The 19,765-nt window shown below is 35.7% G+C and overlaps 1 protein-coding gene across 1 annotated transcript; it reads right to left on the reverse strand.

Moving 5' to 3' along the window:
* Positions 1–3,769: 3,769 nt before the first annotated feature.
* On the reverse strand, positions 3,770–5,044 carry LOC106966049 (olfactory receptor 52B2-like). The gene has a single exon (XM_027039643.2). The coding sequence runs from the start codon at positions 4,937–4,939 to the stop codon at positions 4,103–4,105; it is 837 nt and encodes a 278-aa protein (XP_026895444.2). The 5' UTR covers positions 4,940–5,044; the 3' UTR covers positions 3,770–4,102.
* Between the last annotated feature and the right edge of the window lie 14,721 nt (positions 5,045–19,765).

Below are 19,765 nucleotides of genomic sequence, written 5' to 3' on the forward strand. Positions count from 1 at the left end.
TATTCCCTTCCATTTTTAATCCCAACCCTCCATGAGCACTTACCCATTAAGTTTTCATTAAATATATTAAAACCAGGGGTGCCTGTGTGGCTCAGTCGGTTAAGCTTCTGACTGTTGTTTTAGGCTCAGGTCATGATCTTCAGTTTGTGAGATTGAGCCCCATGTTGCACTCTGTGCTGGCAGCATGGAGCCTTCTATGTTTTCTCTCTCTCTCCCTCTATCTCTGCTCCTCCTCTGCTCTCTCTCCCTTTCTCTCACAGAAAATAAATAAATAAATAAATAAATAAATAAATAAATAAATAAAATTCATGTTTCTTTGCTTCTTGATACTCTGTAGTTGTTTGGAAATCTTATATTGCCCTTCTTGTTATAACAATGTGTTTGTATATCTGCTATTCTTTCCTTCTTCAAGATGAAAAACATTTTATCTTGATATAAGAGCATATTAGGGTTCAAAGCAGAACTTATCAATCCTTATTGTGAATCAGCATCATATTTTAAAGTTTATACACATGTCTGCCCTACTAAGAAATTTAGTTTGCTCAGGAATAGAAAAGGCCAACTGCATATTTGTTTATTCTCTTAATTTTTAGAAATAATTTTAATTTTATAAAAATTTGAGACTCAGTAATTTTTGAAATACCCCAGATACCGTGATATGATGTCAATGATTATAATCCATTGAGTAAAATGTATCTTAATAATTTAGGACATACTATTTCTTTAAGTGTAAAAAAGTACTGGGGTGCCTGGGTGGCTCAGTCGGTTGAGTGTCTGACTTCAGCTCAGGTCATGATCTCAAGGTCTGTGGGTTCGAGCCCCACATCCAGCTCTGTGCTGACAGAGCCTGCTTCAAATTTTGTGTCTTTCTCTCTGCCCCTCCCCTGCTCACTCTCTCTCTCTCTTTCTCTCTCTCTTTATCTCTCAAAAATAATGAATAAACATTAAAATTTTTTTTAAAAAATAAATGTAAAAAAGTACTATCCTTGGTATTCCTGGCTATGAGGTATTTCACTTATGTAACAATATAACTCACTAGGTGTAGCTACCTATAAATTTGTGGTAGCAGGAAACAGCTACAGATTCGGGTCTCTTAATTTTATCTAGAACTACTTTCAATATACAAAACTATCTTTCCTCATAATTCTGAAATTAGCTAACAAATGGCTGTGCATAGGGTTGTATAGAAAACTTGCAAATGTAATTGAATTTTCTAGTTTGTCTGGCTATACTTGTGCAAAGGCAAAAAGTAAGCAAAGGGTACAAATAAGATTTTAAAAAATGTGTTATAGTTCCCAGTATTCGTGTATTTGTGGAAGTCTTAATAATAATCTATTTTTACCTATATGGTTCTACCTAGTATAGCAACTGTGCTTTGAAGAGTTTGCGACTTGTAAAGATGAATATATGCTTGGTATAAAAGTGACACCAAGTCTTTATTGAATGTAAATGATTAAATAAATTAATCAATCACTGATAAAGGATACTTTGGATATTAAAGAAAATCGAGGAAAAGATTTGACATGTCATGAACCCCCATGTCATCTAATAAAAGAGATCTTACTAACTTAAAATTAGTGTTTCAAATTTCAGTCATATGGAGCACATCTACAATTTATCTGCTCCCTGGTTTTCACTCAACTATGTCTGTTTGCCCTTTTATCCTATTTCTTGATTCTAATTGCCAACTGCCCCTGTCCTTTTAGCATATTCACCTTGAATAAAAAATGTCAACTAAAAATAAAGCTATGTAAACATCAAAATTAGATAACATTTGCTGTAATAAATAATTAAATCTAATTGATAGGAAAAAATAAATTTTTTAGAATGAACATTACCATCAGCCACACATTGTATATGTAACATTTAACTATTGCTAATCATCTTTAAAATTAGAACTTCAAATTCAAAATATATTTTGACCTTTCCTAGTCTTTGTGCTCTAAGAAACAAAGTCTTACTAGTTTTTATTTGCTAACGGAAATATGTTTAAACTATTGCATACTAGATTTTGCATTTTACATGCCAATAAAACTACTTTAAATGAACACCTACATAGATAATCTAAATTTTGAGTTTACAAATTATTATTTACTATACTCACTTCTTAAATTTATTATTAGTATTACATTATATTCATAAAATATATTTTACTATAAACATTTAGAAACCAGATATATTCAAAATTAAAATAATTCTTCTCAGTAAAATACAGTTGGTAGGGAGATAAGTGAATATAACAATGAATGAATGAGTGAACAAGGTTGTATTAGGAGTTGAGAACAGAAGCATTATCCTATTTTGGAACCTTAATGAAGGCAGGAGTTTAGTCTTCTGGCAAGCATCTGGTGCTCCAAAAACAAGAAGGTCTCTTGTTCCTGCCTAGAATTGCACCAATACGACTAAAGCATCTTTCTCACTTGTACGTGGATTTATAAATTAGGATACACTATTGCTCATACTACCTTGTTTGACAAAGTCTTGAGCGGTTATTTGCCTTTTGAAAGCATTCTCTGCCTTCTTGCAGAATCTGTAAGATAACCAGAAGCCAAAATAAAAAATTCATTTGTGTATTTGAATCCCCTATCATCAGGCAAATATGCAATGCAATTATTTTTGTAATGTCAAATGTTATCTTATAAATTATACATTAATCATCTTGATGCTGCAGAAGGCTCTTGGTGGCAAAACACAATGGCAAGAAAAAAATAGTAGAGAAGATCACTATCCCTTTTGTCATCTAAGTATCTGGCATTTTCTTCTATACAAAGCATTGCACTGCAAAATACTTCATTATCCCACTTAGCCATTCAGTTATTCAATCTGATATCTTAAATAATAAAAGCATAATTTCCTTAGAAAACGTGTATTATCATAATTACCTGGTTACACATAGAATCTAGAAACAGCCATATGCATTTGTAAAGAGAATGATAACAATATAAATATTTTCAAGACACTCCATTCAATTAATTCAACCACTAGACCATTTATTATGCTCATGATGCAATTTTTTATTCTCTTATGCCAGGGGTAGATTTTAGGTCTTTTATTAATTGACAGGTTCTCTAGAGGAGAAAAGGGATTACACGCAGGAATTATGACAGATAGATTTATAGATGATAGTTTGTCCCAGCTACTATAGAATGAAATTAGTAGGAATGTTTGGTGTGCAAAAACCAATAAACTAGAAAAATTGCAGGTGCTTATATAAAAGAGCCAAATGAATCCAGTGAACATAATCTTGACCATTTGCCATGATTTATCTTTTTTGAGAATTTCCCTGGCACAATTTCAACCCTGTTAATCAGAATATTAAGTGCTGTAACAGATTGATGCAGTTTTAACAATATGACCCAATATGGGGCAATTAGCCTGGCTGTGTCCTTCCTGAGTCACAGATATTTAAATTGCTTGAATGTATGCCATGCCTCATACTGTTTTTCTGTTTACTTAATCTAACCAAAGTAACTTTCATTTGTGTGTAACCAAAATAATCTTTATTACACCAAGGTATTAAAGGAGATAGCAACATTTTCTGAAAGATAAGGGAAAGTTTTTTAAGAGGAAAGGAAAGAAGTATTTAAAGTATAGGTCTTATTTAATACATAAGGACATAGTAGGGAGTTTGTTACATAAAATTATTAGCATTTGGCTTTTGACTAGGTAATGCATTTACCTATTTAACAATATTTATTAAATTTTTTTATATTCTAGGTTCTGTGGATGTAATGATGAAGCTGGAATCTGAACTAAGCCATGACTTACAGAGTTTACATTTTGTCCTGTCCATAGCAAATTGACATAAAGGAGGAATTGTGTATTTAAAAAGGATATTTAAGTCCCCTGTGCTTACAGTGACATTCCACTGATTTTTACCTCATTATGTTGAGATATTCCTTGATGGTACTGAAGCAGTTCCCTATTAGCTTCCTGTTTACCCTATGTCGGGAAGACAGCATTTAGAAATGTGACTATTTTAAGCTCTATTCAGAGGTTAAGTGTTTTGGGAATGGATCTGCCCAGGTTGATTCAGACTTGACATTTAAGCCTGATCCCCATCCTGGACTTACCTATTCCTTGTTGCTTCATAACCTTTGAGTCATTTTGGTTTGTTACAGAGCCCTAGTACATGCATCCTTATCTCCTTTGTCTTTACTCCATAAACAATGGGGTTCATAGTGGGTGGCACCAGTAAGTAGAGGTTTGCCAGGAGGATAAGGACATGCTTGGGTACATGATCTCCAAAGCGATGGGTAAAGAAGGAAAAGAAGGCCAGAGTATAAAATATCAAGATGACACATATATGAGCTCCACATGTTGCAAAGGCTTTTGTCCGGGCTTCCCTAGAAGTTAGTTGGAAGACTGTTCTCAGGATTAGCCAGTAGGACAGGGAGATGAGGAAAAAGTCTAGCCCTGTGGTGAGGAGAGCAGCAGTGAGCCCATAAATGCTATTGAGGGCAATGCTATTGCAGGCCAACTTGGCAATGCCCATGTTCTCACAGTAGGTATGGTGGATGATGTTTTCCCGGCAAAAGCGTAGCCGGAGAATGAGGAGGACACCAGGAGTGACCACAGCCACACTCCGAGTCACCAGAGCCAGACCCACCTTGCTAATGAGAGAACCTGTAAGAAAGGTTGCATAATGGAGTGGTGTACAGATAGCCACGTAGCGATCAAAAGCCATGGCCAAGAGAACAGCAGATTCAGATAGGAACAGAGCATGAACAAAAAACATCTGTGTGAGACATGCAGGGAATGTTAATGGGGAAGGACCCTTCCAGAAGATAAGCAGCATTTGGGGCACTGTCACAGTACAAAGGAGAACATCATTGAGTGCCAGCATGGCCAGGAAGAGATACATGGGTTCATGGAGGTTCCTGTCCCCAACCACCACTGCCATAACCAAGCCATTGCCTATCACAGCCAAAAGGTACATGAAGCTGAAGGGGATGGAGATCCAGATTTGGAAGTCTTCTAATCCTGGGACTCCAGTCAGCAGAAAGGCAGTGAGGTGAGTGGATGTAGAATTGGATATTCTTGTAGACAGGTGGCCCAAGTCTGTTACATGAAAATTAGAGAGAAAATAGCTGCAGTAAATATTAATAGAAAACACATTCCTTCATCCTAGTTAAGATCTAACCATTAATTCTGGGATAAGGAAGTAGAAACAGAATAAAATCATCTGAAAAAAATTATTAAAAATCTGAATGAGGGTGCCTGGCTGGCTCAGGCAATAGAGCATGTGACTTTTGATCTTGAGGTCTTGAGCCTGAGTTCAAGTCCCACTTTGGGCTTACATCTTACTAAACACACACAAACACAACAAACAAACAAAAAAAATGCCCCCCCCCAAACCTGAATGATTATGGGCAAATCACTTCCCTTTTATGGGGCATCTTATTCTCTCTGAAAAAAAAAATATGAATCAGAATAAGTGGTAAACCTTTATTTTTGTAAACTTAATTGTTACAAACACATGATTTAGGTATATGTCTTTTGAACTTTCAACTGTGCTATGTATATAGTTTTTGCCTTTCTAACTTGATAATAATTTATTAAATACAAAAAAGTAATTTGTATTTATTTTTTCTATGTAACACTGAATAGAAGACTGGAGAGAGTTAATATTCCATTGTTTGACAAAGTTAATGGGAGGACGTGGGTTGGATGGTCAACTAATACATAATGAGTCAGCATGAAGATTCCAGTTCTTATTTTCCATCCTGATGGTGTGAGTGATGTTTCCTTGGCTTACTTTTTCTACAGTAAAGAAAATGTTTTATTCTGCCTCTCATTTCAACTCTTGAAGACAATAGTTTAATTACCATGAAATTTAAACTGCTTTGCTAAAGTTGTAGTGTTATTCAGACCCTAACAAGCACAAACATTCAAGGATCATGAAATGGAGTCAAGGAAGATGAAGACAAATGAAACTCCAGAGTACAGAATGTTCTCATTCAGAACAAGACAGTCACTGAAGATGTCAAGGCCCATGATTATTCAATTCCTATTATTGAAAGACCCAACCGCAGAGTGACTAAAATGTTCACATTCACAAACAAAAGAATAAGATCACATTTTAGCAACTTTAAAAAAAATTTAATGTTTACTTGTTTTTGAGAGAGAGAGAGAGAGAGAGAGAGAGAGCAAGAGAGAATGGGGGAGGGGCAGAGAGAGAGAGAGGGAAGCACAGAATCCGAGGCAGGCTCCAGGCTCTGAGCTGTCAGCAGAGAGCCTGACACACGGGTTGAATCCACAAACCAGGAGATCATGACCTGAGCCGAAGTCAGATGTTCAACTGACTGAGCCACTCAGGCGCCCCCACATTTTAGCAACTTTTTAAAGTAGCAGCAGTTCTTACTTTTCACATATCAAAAAAATTTTGAATAAAAATAGCTTTTGTAAAAAAAAAAAAAAAACACCTCAAATATCTTTTCCCAGGGCTTATAAAACACAAATTCAATTAGTCAAGTTTGTAATCAAATGCAATACTTTTGGTAAAGGCACCAAGTTTGTTTATAAACACTTTTTGACTGCAAATCATGAGAGGTTTCAAAAAGATGGATAATAAATGCTGTTTTCACTAAAAAGAACCACTAAAATCTAGAATCTGCAAAGGATCCACTTTTCACGTTACACCGCCACGAGGATGGAAAACTACACTGTAGTGCAAGATGTCTGTCATCCCTTTAATTGTTAATTGAAACCCTTTTCAGATTATCCCAACCCTTAACAAAGAAGTAGGACACATTATCACATGAATTAATACATATTTATTCTATTGTCCTTCACACTGTCTTCACTCTCTCTCTCTCTTCCTCTCTCTCTCTTTCTCTATTGAGATGATGAAGAAAAGACAAAATTTTTCATCAAAAGGCAAACACATAGAAGAGATGAAATGGTTTTTAATGCAAGTCCAAGAGAGAGTTTTTGAATGGTTGTTTTGGAGGTATAACAACTTTAATTAGCCTGGTAAGATTGAGGCTTTGCTTCTTTTATCTGGTTGTTTCCCAGCAGTGCCTGGCTTTGCCATGTAGCAGTCACACAGAAAATGTCAGCATATTTAAATAGAAGACATATCACATTTCAGCACAGGGATGGGCATTATGGCAGTAATGGTAAAAATAATAATTATATAGATGTATTAATGCTTACCATGTGCTAAGCATTTTCTTAAAACTCATTCTAATCACTTTACATAGATTATCCATTTTAATGGTAACAACTACTATATGAATAACTATTGTTAGTACCTAATTTTACACAGAAGGGAACTCAGGTACTCAAGGACTTTCCCAAGGTCACATCACTAAGGAGTATGTAAATCCTGTTTCAAAATCAGGGATCTAATTGCAGCACCCACAGTATTAACCACTAAACTATGCTAACTTACCTTTTAGATGCATGAGTTTTCTAAATCATTGGGAACATAAAAATGCAGATCTTGAATTTCCTCTTAGCACTGTCCACAGTGGTATTCTTAAGTCTTAACTAAAAACGTCATGTCTAGCTTATAGAGATTCAGAGAACATGTGTATACATATATATACCACCTGCATTTTACATAGATATCTATAACAACAATTGAAATCACCTTGGGGCCAAGAAGTCTTTTGGGTATTTTACCTGATGCGTGATTGTTTTTGCACCTGGGACCCATAGGTTGTATATGGAGTAGCTGATTAAACCAACCTTTCACACTTGTGAAGTTATATTTCCCAATTTTGAAATGCATTGTGTAATTTTCCATCTCAAACCAAGTACCTGAGCAACATCTCTGCACTTTTTTGCTAGTTCAGTATGTAGTCCTTGAGGGATACTATTGCCTGACTATTCTGGAATAAGGATATCTTTTTTGATAAAGACCAACTATTGAGGCTATTTTAATACATGTCCCTACATGGCTCAGTCTCCTTTAGTGAGATATTTTGAGGTTATTCCAAAGGAAAAGCACGTCAGAATATTTGAATGTTTGAAATATTCAAAATAATTGAAATATTTTAAACATTGAAGATTTAAATATATATATTACATATAATATATATATATATTACTTATAAAGCAGTTTTAAGTTTATAGAAAAATTAATCAGAAAGTACAGAGTCCACACATAATCTTTTCACTACAACCCACCTGGTTTCTCCTGTTATTAACACATCACATAGGTGTGATCCAACAGTTAAAACTTATAAGCCAATATTGCCACATTTTTGTTAGTTAAAAACAATAGTTACATGAGACCTCACTCCTCAAGGTGTACATTTTATGGTTTTGACCGTTTGTCAAATGATGACATGTATCCCCTGTTACGGCATCGTACACCACAGTTTCACTGCTCTACAAATCCCTTGTATTCTACATGTTTACCCATCCTTCCTTCCAAGCCCTTTGACAACCACTGATCGGTCTCTATAGTCTTATTTTTTTCACACTGTCATATAGTTGGAAACATGCAGTATTGGTGCCCTTTCAGATTGGGTTCTTTCCCTTAGCAATAAGCATTTAATTTCCTCTGTGCCTTTTCGTGGCTTAATAACTCATTTATTTTTACTGGTGAATAATATTCCATTGTATGGAAGTGCTACAGTTTATGCATTAACCTATTGAAGGACATCTTGGTTGCCTTCAAGTTTTGGTCATTATAAGTAAAGCTTCTATAAATATGTTGGTACCAGTTTTTGTGTGTAAAATAAGTTTTCACCTCATCTAGGCCAATACAAAGGAGTGTCATCACTGGCGCGTATGGTAAGATTATATTTACTTTTGTAAGAGCAGCCAAATTGCCTTCCAAAGCGATTTTAGTGATACAGTAACTATCAAAACAGATATTCCTCCACCTGCATTTTAAAGGATGGAGGGCAGTCTGACAGGAAAATACTCAAGTGAAATCCACAATATATCAGAAATAAGAAGCTTTTGGGATCAATATTACCATAGTTTATTTGTTCCCAAGGATACATGATCTGGGACCCATTTTCTCCATCTTCTGGCTGGCCATCAACTTGTGTGTCACAAACTGGCCCCATACATTGAGGGCAGGAAAAAAAGAAAGAGGCAGACCACTCTAGACAGATAAGTGGCAGGTTTAATAAGCAAGGGAACTTGCTTATGAGGCTTATCTTGGGTGGCCACAAGATGAGTAACTCCCTACACCAGCCCACCAGAATCTTAAAAGTTCATATAGAGGCCCTCATGGAATTTGGTCATGTATAGCCTCCAGGCGGTCTCAGCAACATGTTACTCTCTCAAGGCTGTGTCCTTGGAACAGGTCCTAGTCAGAAATGGTGGGCAGAATGTATATTCCAAAGACAGTGGAGTGGGTGAGAAGCCAGCAATTGCCTGGGTCTAGCTTGTGGGTTAACCAGCCCTTAAGTTCTCTTGATGACCTCCTTCAAAAATATGAACACAACATTGATAATAAAACAACCATGTGTTTCATCTTCCTTGAACTACATCTTCCAGAATTTTTCTATATAATTTCATTATGTTTCAATAAATATTATGTGTGGTTTATCTATCAAAAAAACCTCCCCTAGATTATTTACAAACATGCCTGAATCCTACATTCTTCTCTAGTGCATTTAGGCATATTTTTATGCAGCTTCCTGAGAAAGGGAAGACTAGAGGAAGAACAAGATTGTGGAGATTGGAGTTCAAGAATTCTGATTTAGAAGTATTAAGTTGAAATTCATATTATATACTATATGGAGATGTCAAGTTGTATGAGTAAAGAAATATAGGGCAGGGATGGTGATATGCACTTGGAAATTATCAGCACATATTATTTGTGGTCATAGGAATAAATGTGGTCATAGAAGGAAAGACTATAAATATGTAGAAGGTAAAGGCAGAACAAGAAATAGGGACCCTACAGATCAGGAGAAAATGGGAAGATATGTAAGGGGGTAGACAATATGAAGTATCTCCACTGATTCCCTTTTTCCTACCTTCTACATTCATTTCAACAGACAGCTTTATTTATTCTACCTTTAATTGATCTCAAATTTCATTTTTAAGTTTATTTTGAGAGAGAGTGAAAGAGTGTGCATATGTGTGTGTGTGTGTGTGTGTGTGTGTGTGTGTGTGTGTGTGTGTATACATAAGCTGGGGAGGGGCAGAGAGAAAGGGAGAGAGAAAATGCCAAGCAGACTACCCCTTGTCAGTGCAGAGCTGGATGCAGGGCTCGATCTCACAACTGTAAGATCATGACCTGAGTTGAAATCCAGAGTTGGCAGATAAGTGATTAAGCCACACAGGCACCCCCTGAAATATTATTTTGAATTTTTTTATTGTTGATTTCTTCCCCTTCAACAGATGTTTTTCACATCAAGGGCTTTGTCTGCTTTGTTTATTACACTGCCATTTAGAATATTCCCCTATTATAAATATTCAAAATATTATTTTGAATTTTTTTATTGTTGATTTCTTCCCCTTCAACAGATGTTTTTCACATCAAGGGCTTTGTCTGCTTTGTTTATTACAGTGCCATTTAGAATATTCCCCTATTACCTAGTGCTAAAAATAGTTGATTTAATGAATGAAAGAGCTGATTTAATGAGTAAATGCAGGAATGTGAAAAAATTCCATGTGCGTGGTGGTGGAATAAGAGATCTTAAAACTTCTTTGCAGGGTAGTGTTCAGAGCAATAGATATGTGTAGTTTTGTCTTTCTTTTTTCTATATTTCTGATACATTCCTATCATATTTTCATAAAGAATTGATCTTCTTCATATCTTTTCCTAATCAGTATAACAATAAAAATAAGACATATATCTAAGAACTGGAAAATGGCTAAATGAAGTATAAAACATGAAATTAATGAACTGTTTTGTGACCCTTAATATTGTAATTCCAAAAACTGTAGCATTAAAAGCAGTCTTTACTGCATAATATTTTCTCATTGGAAATCAGGAATTATGTGTGTGCAACCATGTAAAAAATTATTATGTAAAGCCAATGTGATTACAAATTTGAAAGAATTTAGTGTGAGAAACAGATCTGTAAAGTATTTTTGACCAACAAATACACCCCCACTGAAAATAGTTTTATCGTGAGACAAATTCTACTAAATAAATCATGTTTTCTTTCCCTTTTCATGGGCCATTAATAAAAATAGTGGGAGAATAACTCTGAGGATTTGGTGCTATCTTCTGTTCAAGAGTCTCTGCTCCAGCATAGTTGGGTTCCACAGGGAATGCATGCACAGCTGGGCCACTTTCTTGGCTTCCCTGAGGCAGTTCCTGAACTATTAATATAGTTGTGGTTAGCTGAAAAGGAAGTAGATTATAATAAAGTCAGGTCAGCAGCTTCTGATGATACAGGACAAGTAAGATCAAGGATAACACAACCACTTCAGTGTCTCACTTCATCACTAAAAGTATGGAACATGAGACACCGAACACTTCATCAATGTCAGCAGGGTCAGAGAACAAAATAGCATTGAAGATTTAAATGTTCTCTAAGGCAATAGGAGGGAGGAAACAATGGGATGCTGATTAGTATCTTCTATGAAGGAAATTCCTCATAAAATTGACAAGATGCCATAAAATTGTGGGGTTTTTTGTTTTGTTTCTTTTGTTTGTTTGTTTGTTTTGTATCTTTCTCCTTAATTCTATCAATGCAGGTCCCGAGTGCCACAACACCTTACCTCTCTTTAGAATTCTCCTTTTCTCCAGCAGCTTTACACTATTCCCATCTGATCTTGTCTCTAGGAAAGGCAGACAACCCAGCTGAGGTTTTCTGAGGATAAATAATGGCAGTGAAAACAAAAGACATAAAAGTAGCAGCCCCTTGACCTCCTATTTAGTCAAATCCTAGGGCAAAGCATAGACATCAACATTGTTATGTACAACAGAATCAAGGATAACCCAAGTTATTTAAAATTTTTTTAATCAAAGATCTGATAGTGAAGAATTCTAGGCTGTGATACAGAAACACCTGGAAAGAGAGGGGTTGTATCAGTTTACTCTCTTTATCCAATTCTGTACCCTCAGGAAGGCTACCTGCATGTGTCATATCTGCAGTACATAATTATTGTTGAAGTGAGAAGCAGGGACTTTGTGATCTATTGAAAAAAAGTCAGTTCCCATAGTGCCACAGTGACACAAGAAAACTATTCCAAGCAAGTATTGTACCATGTGGCTTCTGGGGAAACGGACTAGATGACAATGTCCCAAATAGAATCCAGGTTGCCTGCCTACTTCATGTTCTTACACCTTACTACAAAAAACTCTAAGGGCATCCGAATTGCTCATTCAGACCCTCATAACTAAGTCTCCAGAAGAAAAAGAAGACCAAAAAATGGTGAGACCAAGGGTTGATGAGTATGGAAAGATAATCTACACAAAAGAATAACCTCCTGGCAGCAGAGCTAGTGGGCCAAATAATTCTCTAATGTGAAATGTTATGTGTAATTTCATGGTAAATATTTTAATTGCTACTTTGCATTTGTAAACTTGCTTAATTATCCATTTAGTTTTTCTTAATTTTGATAGAATCTTATCAGATTTTGCACTGTTTTAAATAGTATGCTCTTATTTTTTTAACTGTCCTGCCAGATTCCACTTTTTAAAAACTTTCCTTATTTTCTTATTCCTATTTTTTCTAGAGATTATTGTTGGTGTTATTTTGAAATTCTCAATTTAATACTTCTTTATTTATTTCTCTTTTTTATCATTTATATAATAAAACCAAAGAAGTCTATGATTTTACTACAAACTAAAAATCGGAATTGGCCATCCAGATGACAATGTTCTTATATTTTACAATTTCATAGGACTGTATTTTGAACTTGATTTACTCTTTCATTGAAGAGCTGCTCTGGAAAGCAAATTTAATTGCACAATGATGGGTGTGCTTTACTTACCCTTTACATACTTCTGTCTCCTTTCTAAACTATTGTATTTGCTGAAGTAAAACTAATATTCAAAATACATATTGAACTGTATATATTTAGCCAATTTCCAATTTCATTACCAAGTAATTTGAGATTTCCTTTTTTGTCTGTTGTCTTATTCATTGTCAGAGAGAAAGATCAGCCTATTCTCAGTAGTTGCTAACTCCAAAATTGAGTGATATATTTATTGTCCCCCCACCCCTCTCTCTCTGCCATCCTCCAGGCTTCGGGAGTATTAATTCTATTAATTCTCTGAGCTACACTCAAAGCAAGTGTTGAGGAACAGAGCTCTGAGAAGCCATGAAATTTCTATGTATTTCCTATCAAAGATGGACTTTTTTGCTTGATCACCCTTTTGGTCATATTAGACCTGGCATAGAAAGTTTTAATGTCACTCTTCTAGCTCTCATTCCTTGGAAAAAGAATCTAGAATACATAAAATTAATATTATTTATTAATATATGCTAGTTATATGTAGCATAGTGGACAATCAAGTGAAAGTTAAGAAACAATCTCCTGTCCTTTTTATTCTACAGTTTATGCCCTTTAAATACATTTTAGAAACATTTCTGGACAAGTGAATGCCACATTGGGATGAAACTATTAAAATTAGTGTTCTGCAGTGATAATTCCAAAGTAATAGCAATTACCTTTGAAGCCACCTTCCCATATTTGAAAAATAATAATATTCTTCTAAGTACCCTGTGACTCAAGAAATTAAAAAAAAAAACTTAGGAAGTAGTTTGAAGTGAAATAAAATGAAAATAAAACATCTTAGAATTAGTGAGAAACCACTGATGCATTACATTTTTTTTCAAAAAGGAAAATAATCTTGTTATACAACTTCTTTCAAAACAAGGGTTGTTCTAAAGAAGTGCTATTTTGTTTGTATCTTCCTGGATGTATAACTCCCAATCTCTGCTAACAGATTGGTTTGTAATGTTTCAGACTTTTCACTATGTGGAGATGTATACAAAGGATATGTTTTAGGCAACCACATTATGCAGAATACATAGAACATTTCTTTTATCAATTAACAGTGTACCATGATGACTTCATCCTTGTGTTTGATAAAACAAGGAGACAGTCATAGAAAAAAGCTCAGCTCTCAAACAACTACTCCAGCTTCACCTACGTACAAACAAAAGAAGATTCCTTAATATTCTCAGTGGAAGCACTGATGTTTCTGATTGTGAACTTCATTGTGGTTATAATTTTATCTTGATTTTAAAGGTCCAATATGCTTCAGAACCAAGATTGCTCTTCAGTCCTCAACCCTTCATGCTTCACTGGCTTCCCTACTGCAGAACTACTATCATCCCTCACACTTACTGTGAATTTATGACTCTGAATTAGCTAGCTTGTGCGGAGACAAGGATGTGCAGAATCTACAACCTGACTGCTGCCTTCCTCACAGGAGGTTTAGATTTCATATTAATCCTATGTTCCTATGTTATCGTCCTTTACACTGTCTTTGGTCTTCCATCCAAGGCTGCTCGGCTCAAGACCTTGAGCACTTGTGGATCCCATGTGTGTGTGATCTTAGTGGCCTACGCTCTAGCCTTTTTCTCCTTCCTCACTCACAGATTTGGTCACCATATGGCTCCTCATATTCACATCATTGTGGCTAACATCTACCTCCTTGTTCCACCCATGGTGAACCCAATGATCTCTATGGTGTAAGAACCAAGAGCCTCAGAGATCGATTCCTCCAGGCTTTTGCTTCTCACAAATTCTGAAGCAAGCAACTCCCAACTCTTCCCTTAAGAAGTTTCTTTGGCTTATGGAAAAAAAAAAAAAGAAAAAGAAAAAGAATGAACTTCCTTCTAGAATTCTGAATTCCTACATCTTCCATTTTTAATATTCAAAGTATTAGTTTAAATTGACTAGATTTTGTTTTCCTCAGATAATTTGCCAAGGAGATGGTTGACTTAGATTACTTATTCTTAATAAATTTGCATGACAGTGCAATATCTCCACTATTATTTGTTCCTATATGCTATGTTTGCTCCCAGGAGACTACCCAATCGTTCAGTCTTATTGCCTTTGTCAGAGGTGTTTTTTTATTGACTCATTATCTCTTACTTTCAGTAAGAAGCTGTAAATTTGTATACATGAGTTAAAGGGATTGTTTGTATCTCCTGAACTGCAAGTCTGAAAGCATTTTAAATATGTAATCTTGGAAGTTGGGATGGTTCTAGCAAAATATTTTTTCAACACATAAATGAGGAAACTGTCACGATATGCTTTCCAGAGGCCTTCCTGAAATCTTTTTGTGACATATTCTTATTTTACTCTAGCTAAAATCTTTCTAAAATTTCTAAGTAACATTTCTTCCCACATACACTCCTCCAAAAATCTTAATGGTATTCAGAATTGTCCTACCATTTTTTCTTTTTCTCTTCCCTCAGTGTGGTTCAAGTTGACTTGGTTGATACTTTGAATATATCTATAGGGGCGCCTGGGTGGCTCAGTTGGTTAAGCGTCCAACTTCAGCTCAGGTCATGATCTCGCAATTTGTAAGTTCGAGCCCCATGTCGGGCTCTGTGCTGACAGCTCAGAGCCTGGAGCTTGCTTCAGATTCTGTGTCTACCCCTCTCTCTGCCCCTCCCATGCTCATGCTATGTCTCTCTCTGTCTCTCAGTAATTAATAAACGTTTAAAAAAAGATTTTAAAAAAAGGTATTTATAGCTCCCTCTCCCATTCTTTGATGACCTTGCATATTCTAATCCTATATACTCCCAATCTGTATTATAAAATAGATAATACTCTTTTCTGGCATTTCCTTATAATTCATCTTTCTAGTTACTCTTGATTGCAATATTGCCCCTTCATTTTCCTTTTTGGAAGTTCAATGATTCACATTTGTATGGAATATCAGGTAGGATAAGTCACTGTGGGTATATAATGTAAAGATTATGGTTTCTCTAAGATCTATATTATTCCTAATAATGTCCAAAATAGTTTTGTCATTAGACCCTAGTAGCATATTTTATCAAGTTCTTCTGCAGCTAGAGTACCTCTCTCAATGTGAAGTTATTCAGGATCATGAGAGTTTTTCCTTTGGTTGTTTTATTTCTTTTTTCCAAACAAGTGGGTTGTCAGGTGTCAGGAACTACATGACCACTTTTTGTTGGCTGACATGTGATTTTGTACCTTCTCCTTTGAAAGTACCATGTCAACTGTTTGCTCATATTTCTGATTGTCTAAATGTATTTTATTGTCCTATACGTCACACTGTCTTGGTGCAGATGGAATATCCTTGCATATGGAAAATTCTAAGACAGGCAATAAATGGTACCGTTTAAGACAACTACTCTCAAGTCATACTGCTCAGTTTTGAATCCTAAAACAGCCACTTACAATCTGTGTTGCCCCTCAGGTTATGGCGCTTCTCTGCCTCAGTTTCCTTAGTGGCAAAATGGAGATATTGACTGTAGCAATTTCAGAAAGTAATTCTGACATTTAAAAAAAAATTCCCTGCACGCGATTAGGTTCCCCTGGTGTTAACTTATGAGGAGCTTGAAAAGTTAAAGCATAGAATTAAAAACAATTATCCAGCAGCAGTGTTTAAATTGGAATCCAGAACAGTAAACTGAAGATAATTTGACCATTTTAGTGTCTGTTTTTATTCGTTTTGATGAAAAATGCTAAAAATTTGAGTGAGCATAGAAAAGAAAAGGCTTCAAGAAATAGGAAAAGAGCACTTAGAAAATCTGGACTGATATTCTCAGAATCATCTTCCTCATCATGTTTTCACTGAGTATACACAGGCCTACTTCAGATGCAAGTCATGCCTTTGGTTCATGGTCTCACTCTCCCTGGTAAAGTTGTGTGTTTTTTTTCTTTTTGAGTGTGAATTTTGGTAATATTTAAGAAGCAGCTTCAATTACTTCTAGATCAATAACAACACTTATTCTGCAGAAGTCAGGAGCCTAGGTTACCCATCACACAATAGGTCAACCAGTTTCTCAATTAAAGATTCATTCAAAGAATGCACACCAGAATTCCATTCTGCTGCAGGCACAATGGTAAGTGCTGAGGATGCAGTAATAAACAAGGCTGATATAAAGCAGATATAATTGCTTCATATAATGTGTTTCTGATCGGGAGGGGGCATTTGGGAAATTGCATAAAATTATTTAACATGTAAATTGAGCAAAGAATTTCACATTCTGAAAATGCGATAAAAAATGGATGCAGTGCTCTGAGAGAACACAGAATGAGGACTACTTTAGATAGTGTGATCAGATTATCTATAAGCAGAGATCTGAAATATAATGGCAACAGTTTTGAAAAGGTGGGGACGGAAAATTTCACGCAAAGGAAAGAGTAAGTAAAAAATCCTGGAGGCAGAGAAAAGCTCAAGTTGTTTAAGGACAATTAGAAAAACAGTCTTGGGAACAACATAGACAAAGGAGAGAATCTTAATGCATTTGGAGAAGGGCCCACAAACCAAACACACTAATCATAATCCTTAGGAACACAGAATTGTATGTCCATGCTGGGGGCCACTGATATAATGGAAAAAGACAGTGAAATGAGACAGCAAAGTGACCATTACTAAGTACTAGTTTATGGTAAACCTGGAAAGTTGGAGGACCTCCTTAGAAGAATGCAATTGACCCTCATTTACCACACGAGAGAGAGAAGAGAACATTTAAGAGTAGAGAAGCTCCAGGGAAGGTACAATTCTTAAAACTCATAAGCCTTCTATGTCAAGTTCAGGGTCATATTTGGGAAAGAGTGGAACACTGAAATACAGAATGGAGCTATTTGAGGAGGCATACCTGAAAATTTTGATAACTCAACTTAAAAAACAAAAGAAAAAAAAATGACAATGACAACAATGGGAAGAATGAATTAAAAGTCAGTTTAGGGGGTATCTGTGTGGCTCAGTGAGTTAAGTGTCCAACTCTTGATTTTGTCTCAGGTCACGATCTCATGGTTCCTGAGACTGAGCTCCGCATTGGGCTCTGCACTGTCAGTATTTGGGATTCTCTCTCTCCCCTCTCTCTGCCCCTTCCCCACTCTCTCAATCTCTCTCAAAATAAATAAATAAACATTATTTTTAAAAAGTCAGTTTGGAAAAAGCTTATGGATAATGAATCAATCCCCTATTACAGAAGATTTAACTTCTTTGCAAAAACCTGGGAAATGGTGCTAATATTGGCTACTTTGGCCCTTGGAAGCTTCGAATAACGATGTTCCACACTGAAAGAAATAAAAATGTTAGAAAGCCATCTTACATGATACATAAATGTATGAAAATGCTCAGAGAGATGGGCATGTTAGAATAAGCAGATTCTAAAATGCCAATAAACCACTAACCAATTATGTTCCATGGAAGATACTAGAGAACGTTTTATTAAGTGAAGCCAGAATGCATTCAGAAGAGAGGTGCCAGCTTCACTGAGAAGTCCAATGATGACTGGCCTCCATACACTAGATGAAAGGTAGCAGATTCTGTTATAGAATCGGGAAGTAGAAGATACAAAAATAAAAATGAGCAGGTGGCAGTACTTAGTCATTTGAAACAAGGTGTCGGATTTTTTTTTTTTTTTTTTTTGTAATGAATGTCAAAACCAGTGTAACGGCCAAGGAGCCTGACGCAGAAAGAGACATGGAGATGCTTAATACAGTATGACATAACTAGGCTGATATATGTATTTCTCAAACTATACAACCAAAAGAAACCAAAGACAGGTCATCAGGAGACTGAGGGCAGCTACTTCAAGATAAATGTCACAATAATTTGCTCAGTTTCTAACATGAGGCAGTTTCCAGATCCAGAATCCACTGACTAAATGATATGCACTAACCAAGAGGAAGAATATTGCAATAGTGTCGCAAGTACATTTGGAAATACATGTCCCAGTTTTCTACAAAGATGCAAAGATATCACAAAGACTTGTGTTCTGAATTGACATAATCTCAGAAATTCAAAGCATCATGATAAACTCTTATAATGAGAGCAAATGGAGGAAAGTTTAAAATAGAAGCCTGTTGCAACTTTGACTCACAGCAGATTAGCAAAATTGAATCATTATTTGCATGCTTCCCAAAAGTGTAATTGGAAAGGACATACATAACCCTTAACAGAAACTCCCATTCATTCTTAGCCAAAGTATAAGAGTTATTATCGAAGAGAAAGTTAAGGAGGAGACTTTGCAACAGCTTTTATCCCCTTCCAGATAGTAAATAAAACAATATTGCTTCTTTTGGGGAACGGCAGAGATTAATACAACTATTAAAAAATCTAAGCATTACAGGGGTGCCTGGGTGGCTCATTTGGTTAAGCATCTTACTCTAGATTTCAGCTCAGGTCTTGATCTCAAGGTTGGAAGTTCAAGCCCTATGTTGGGCTCCATGCTAGGTGTGGAGCCTCCTTAAAAAAATTAAAGGTTACAGAGCCATTTACCCCTTTCATATCCTCATTTAATTCACCAATCTGGCTCCTACACAAGTATAACATAGCTATAAGTATTGTCCCCATTTAAGCAAACATAAAAGTTGGACAATGGGTTAGTGGACTATTGAAAACACAAGCAATTAATGGCACCAACTGCAACTGTTGTGCCAGAAGTTGGCTTTTGTTGGATTTCTCAGGTACATGATATGTAGATATTGATATCACAGATGTATTATTTTTCAGTTCTATCAGGAAGAAACTTCATTAAGAGATCACACTCACATGGAAAACAATATCATATAAATACAATCATGCCAGGATTTTCAATTCTCCTAATGCCCTGATATAGTTCAATAATCCATACATTCTGGAGAATGTCCTCTTGGTTCATTTTAATAAGATTAGTTGAGCCATAAGTGAAGAGTTTGTCGGAGGTCTTAATAAGACAGGTGTTCC

This window comes from Acinonyx jubatus, unplaced genomic scaffold (assembly GCF_027475565.1).
Source record: "Acinonyx jubatus isolate Ajub_Pintada_27869175 unplaced genomic scaffold, VMU_Ajub_asm_v1.0 scaffold_93, whole genome shotgun sequence".
NCBI classification, from domain to species: domain Eukaryota; kingdom Metazoa; phylum Chordata; class Mammalia; order Carnivora; family Felidae; genus Acinonyx; species Acinonyx jubatus.

Excerpts from the sequence above, each read along its gene's own strand:
- LOC106966049 (XM_027039643.2), bottom strand. The coding sequence starts at position 4,939 with ATGTACCTTTTGGCTGTGATAGGCAATGGCTTGGTTATGGCAGTGGTG.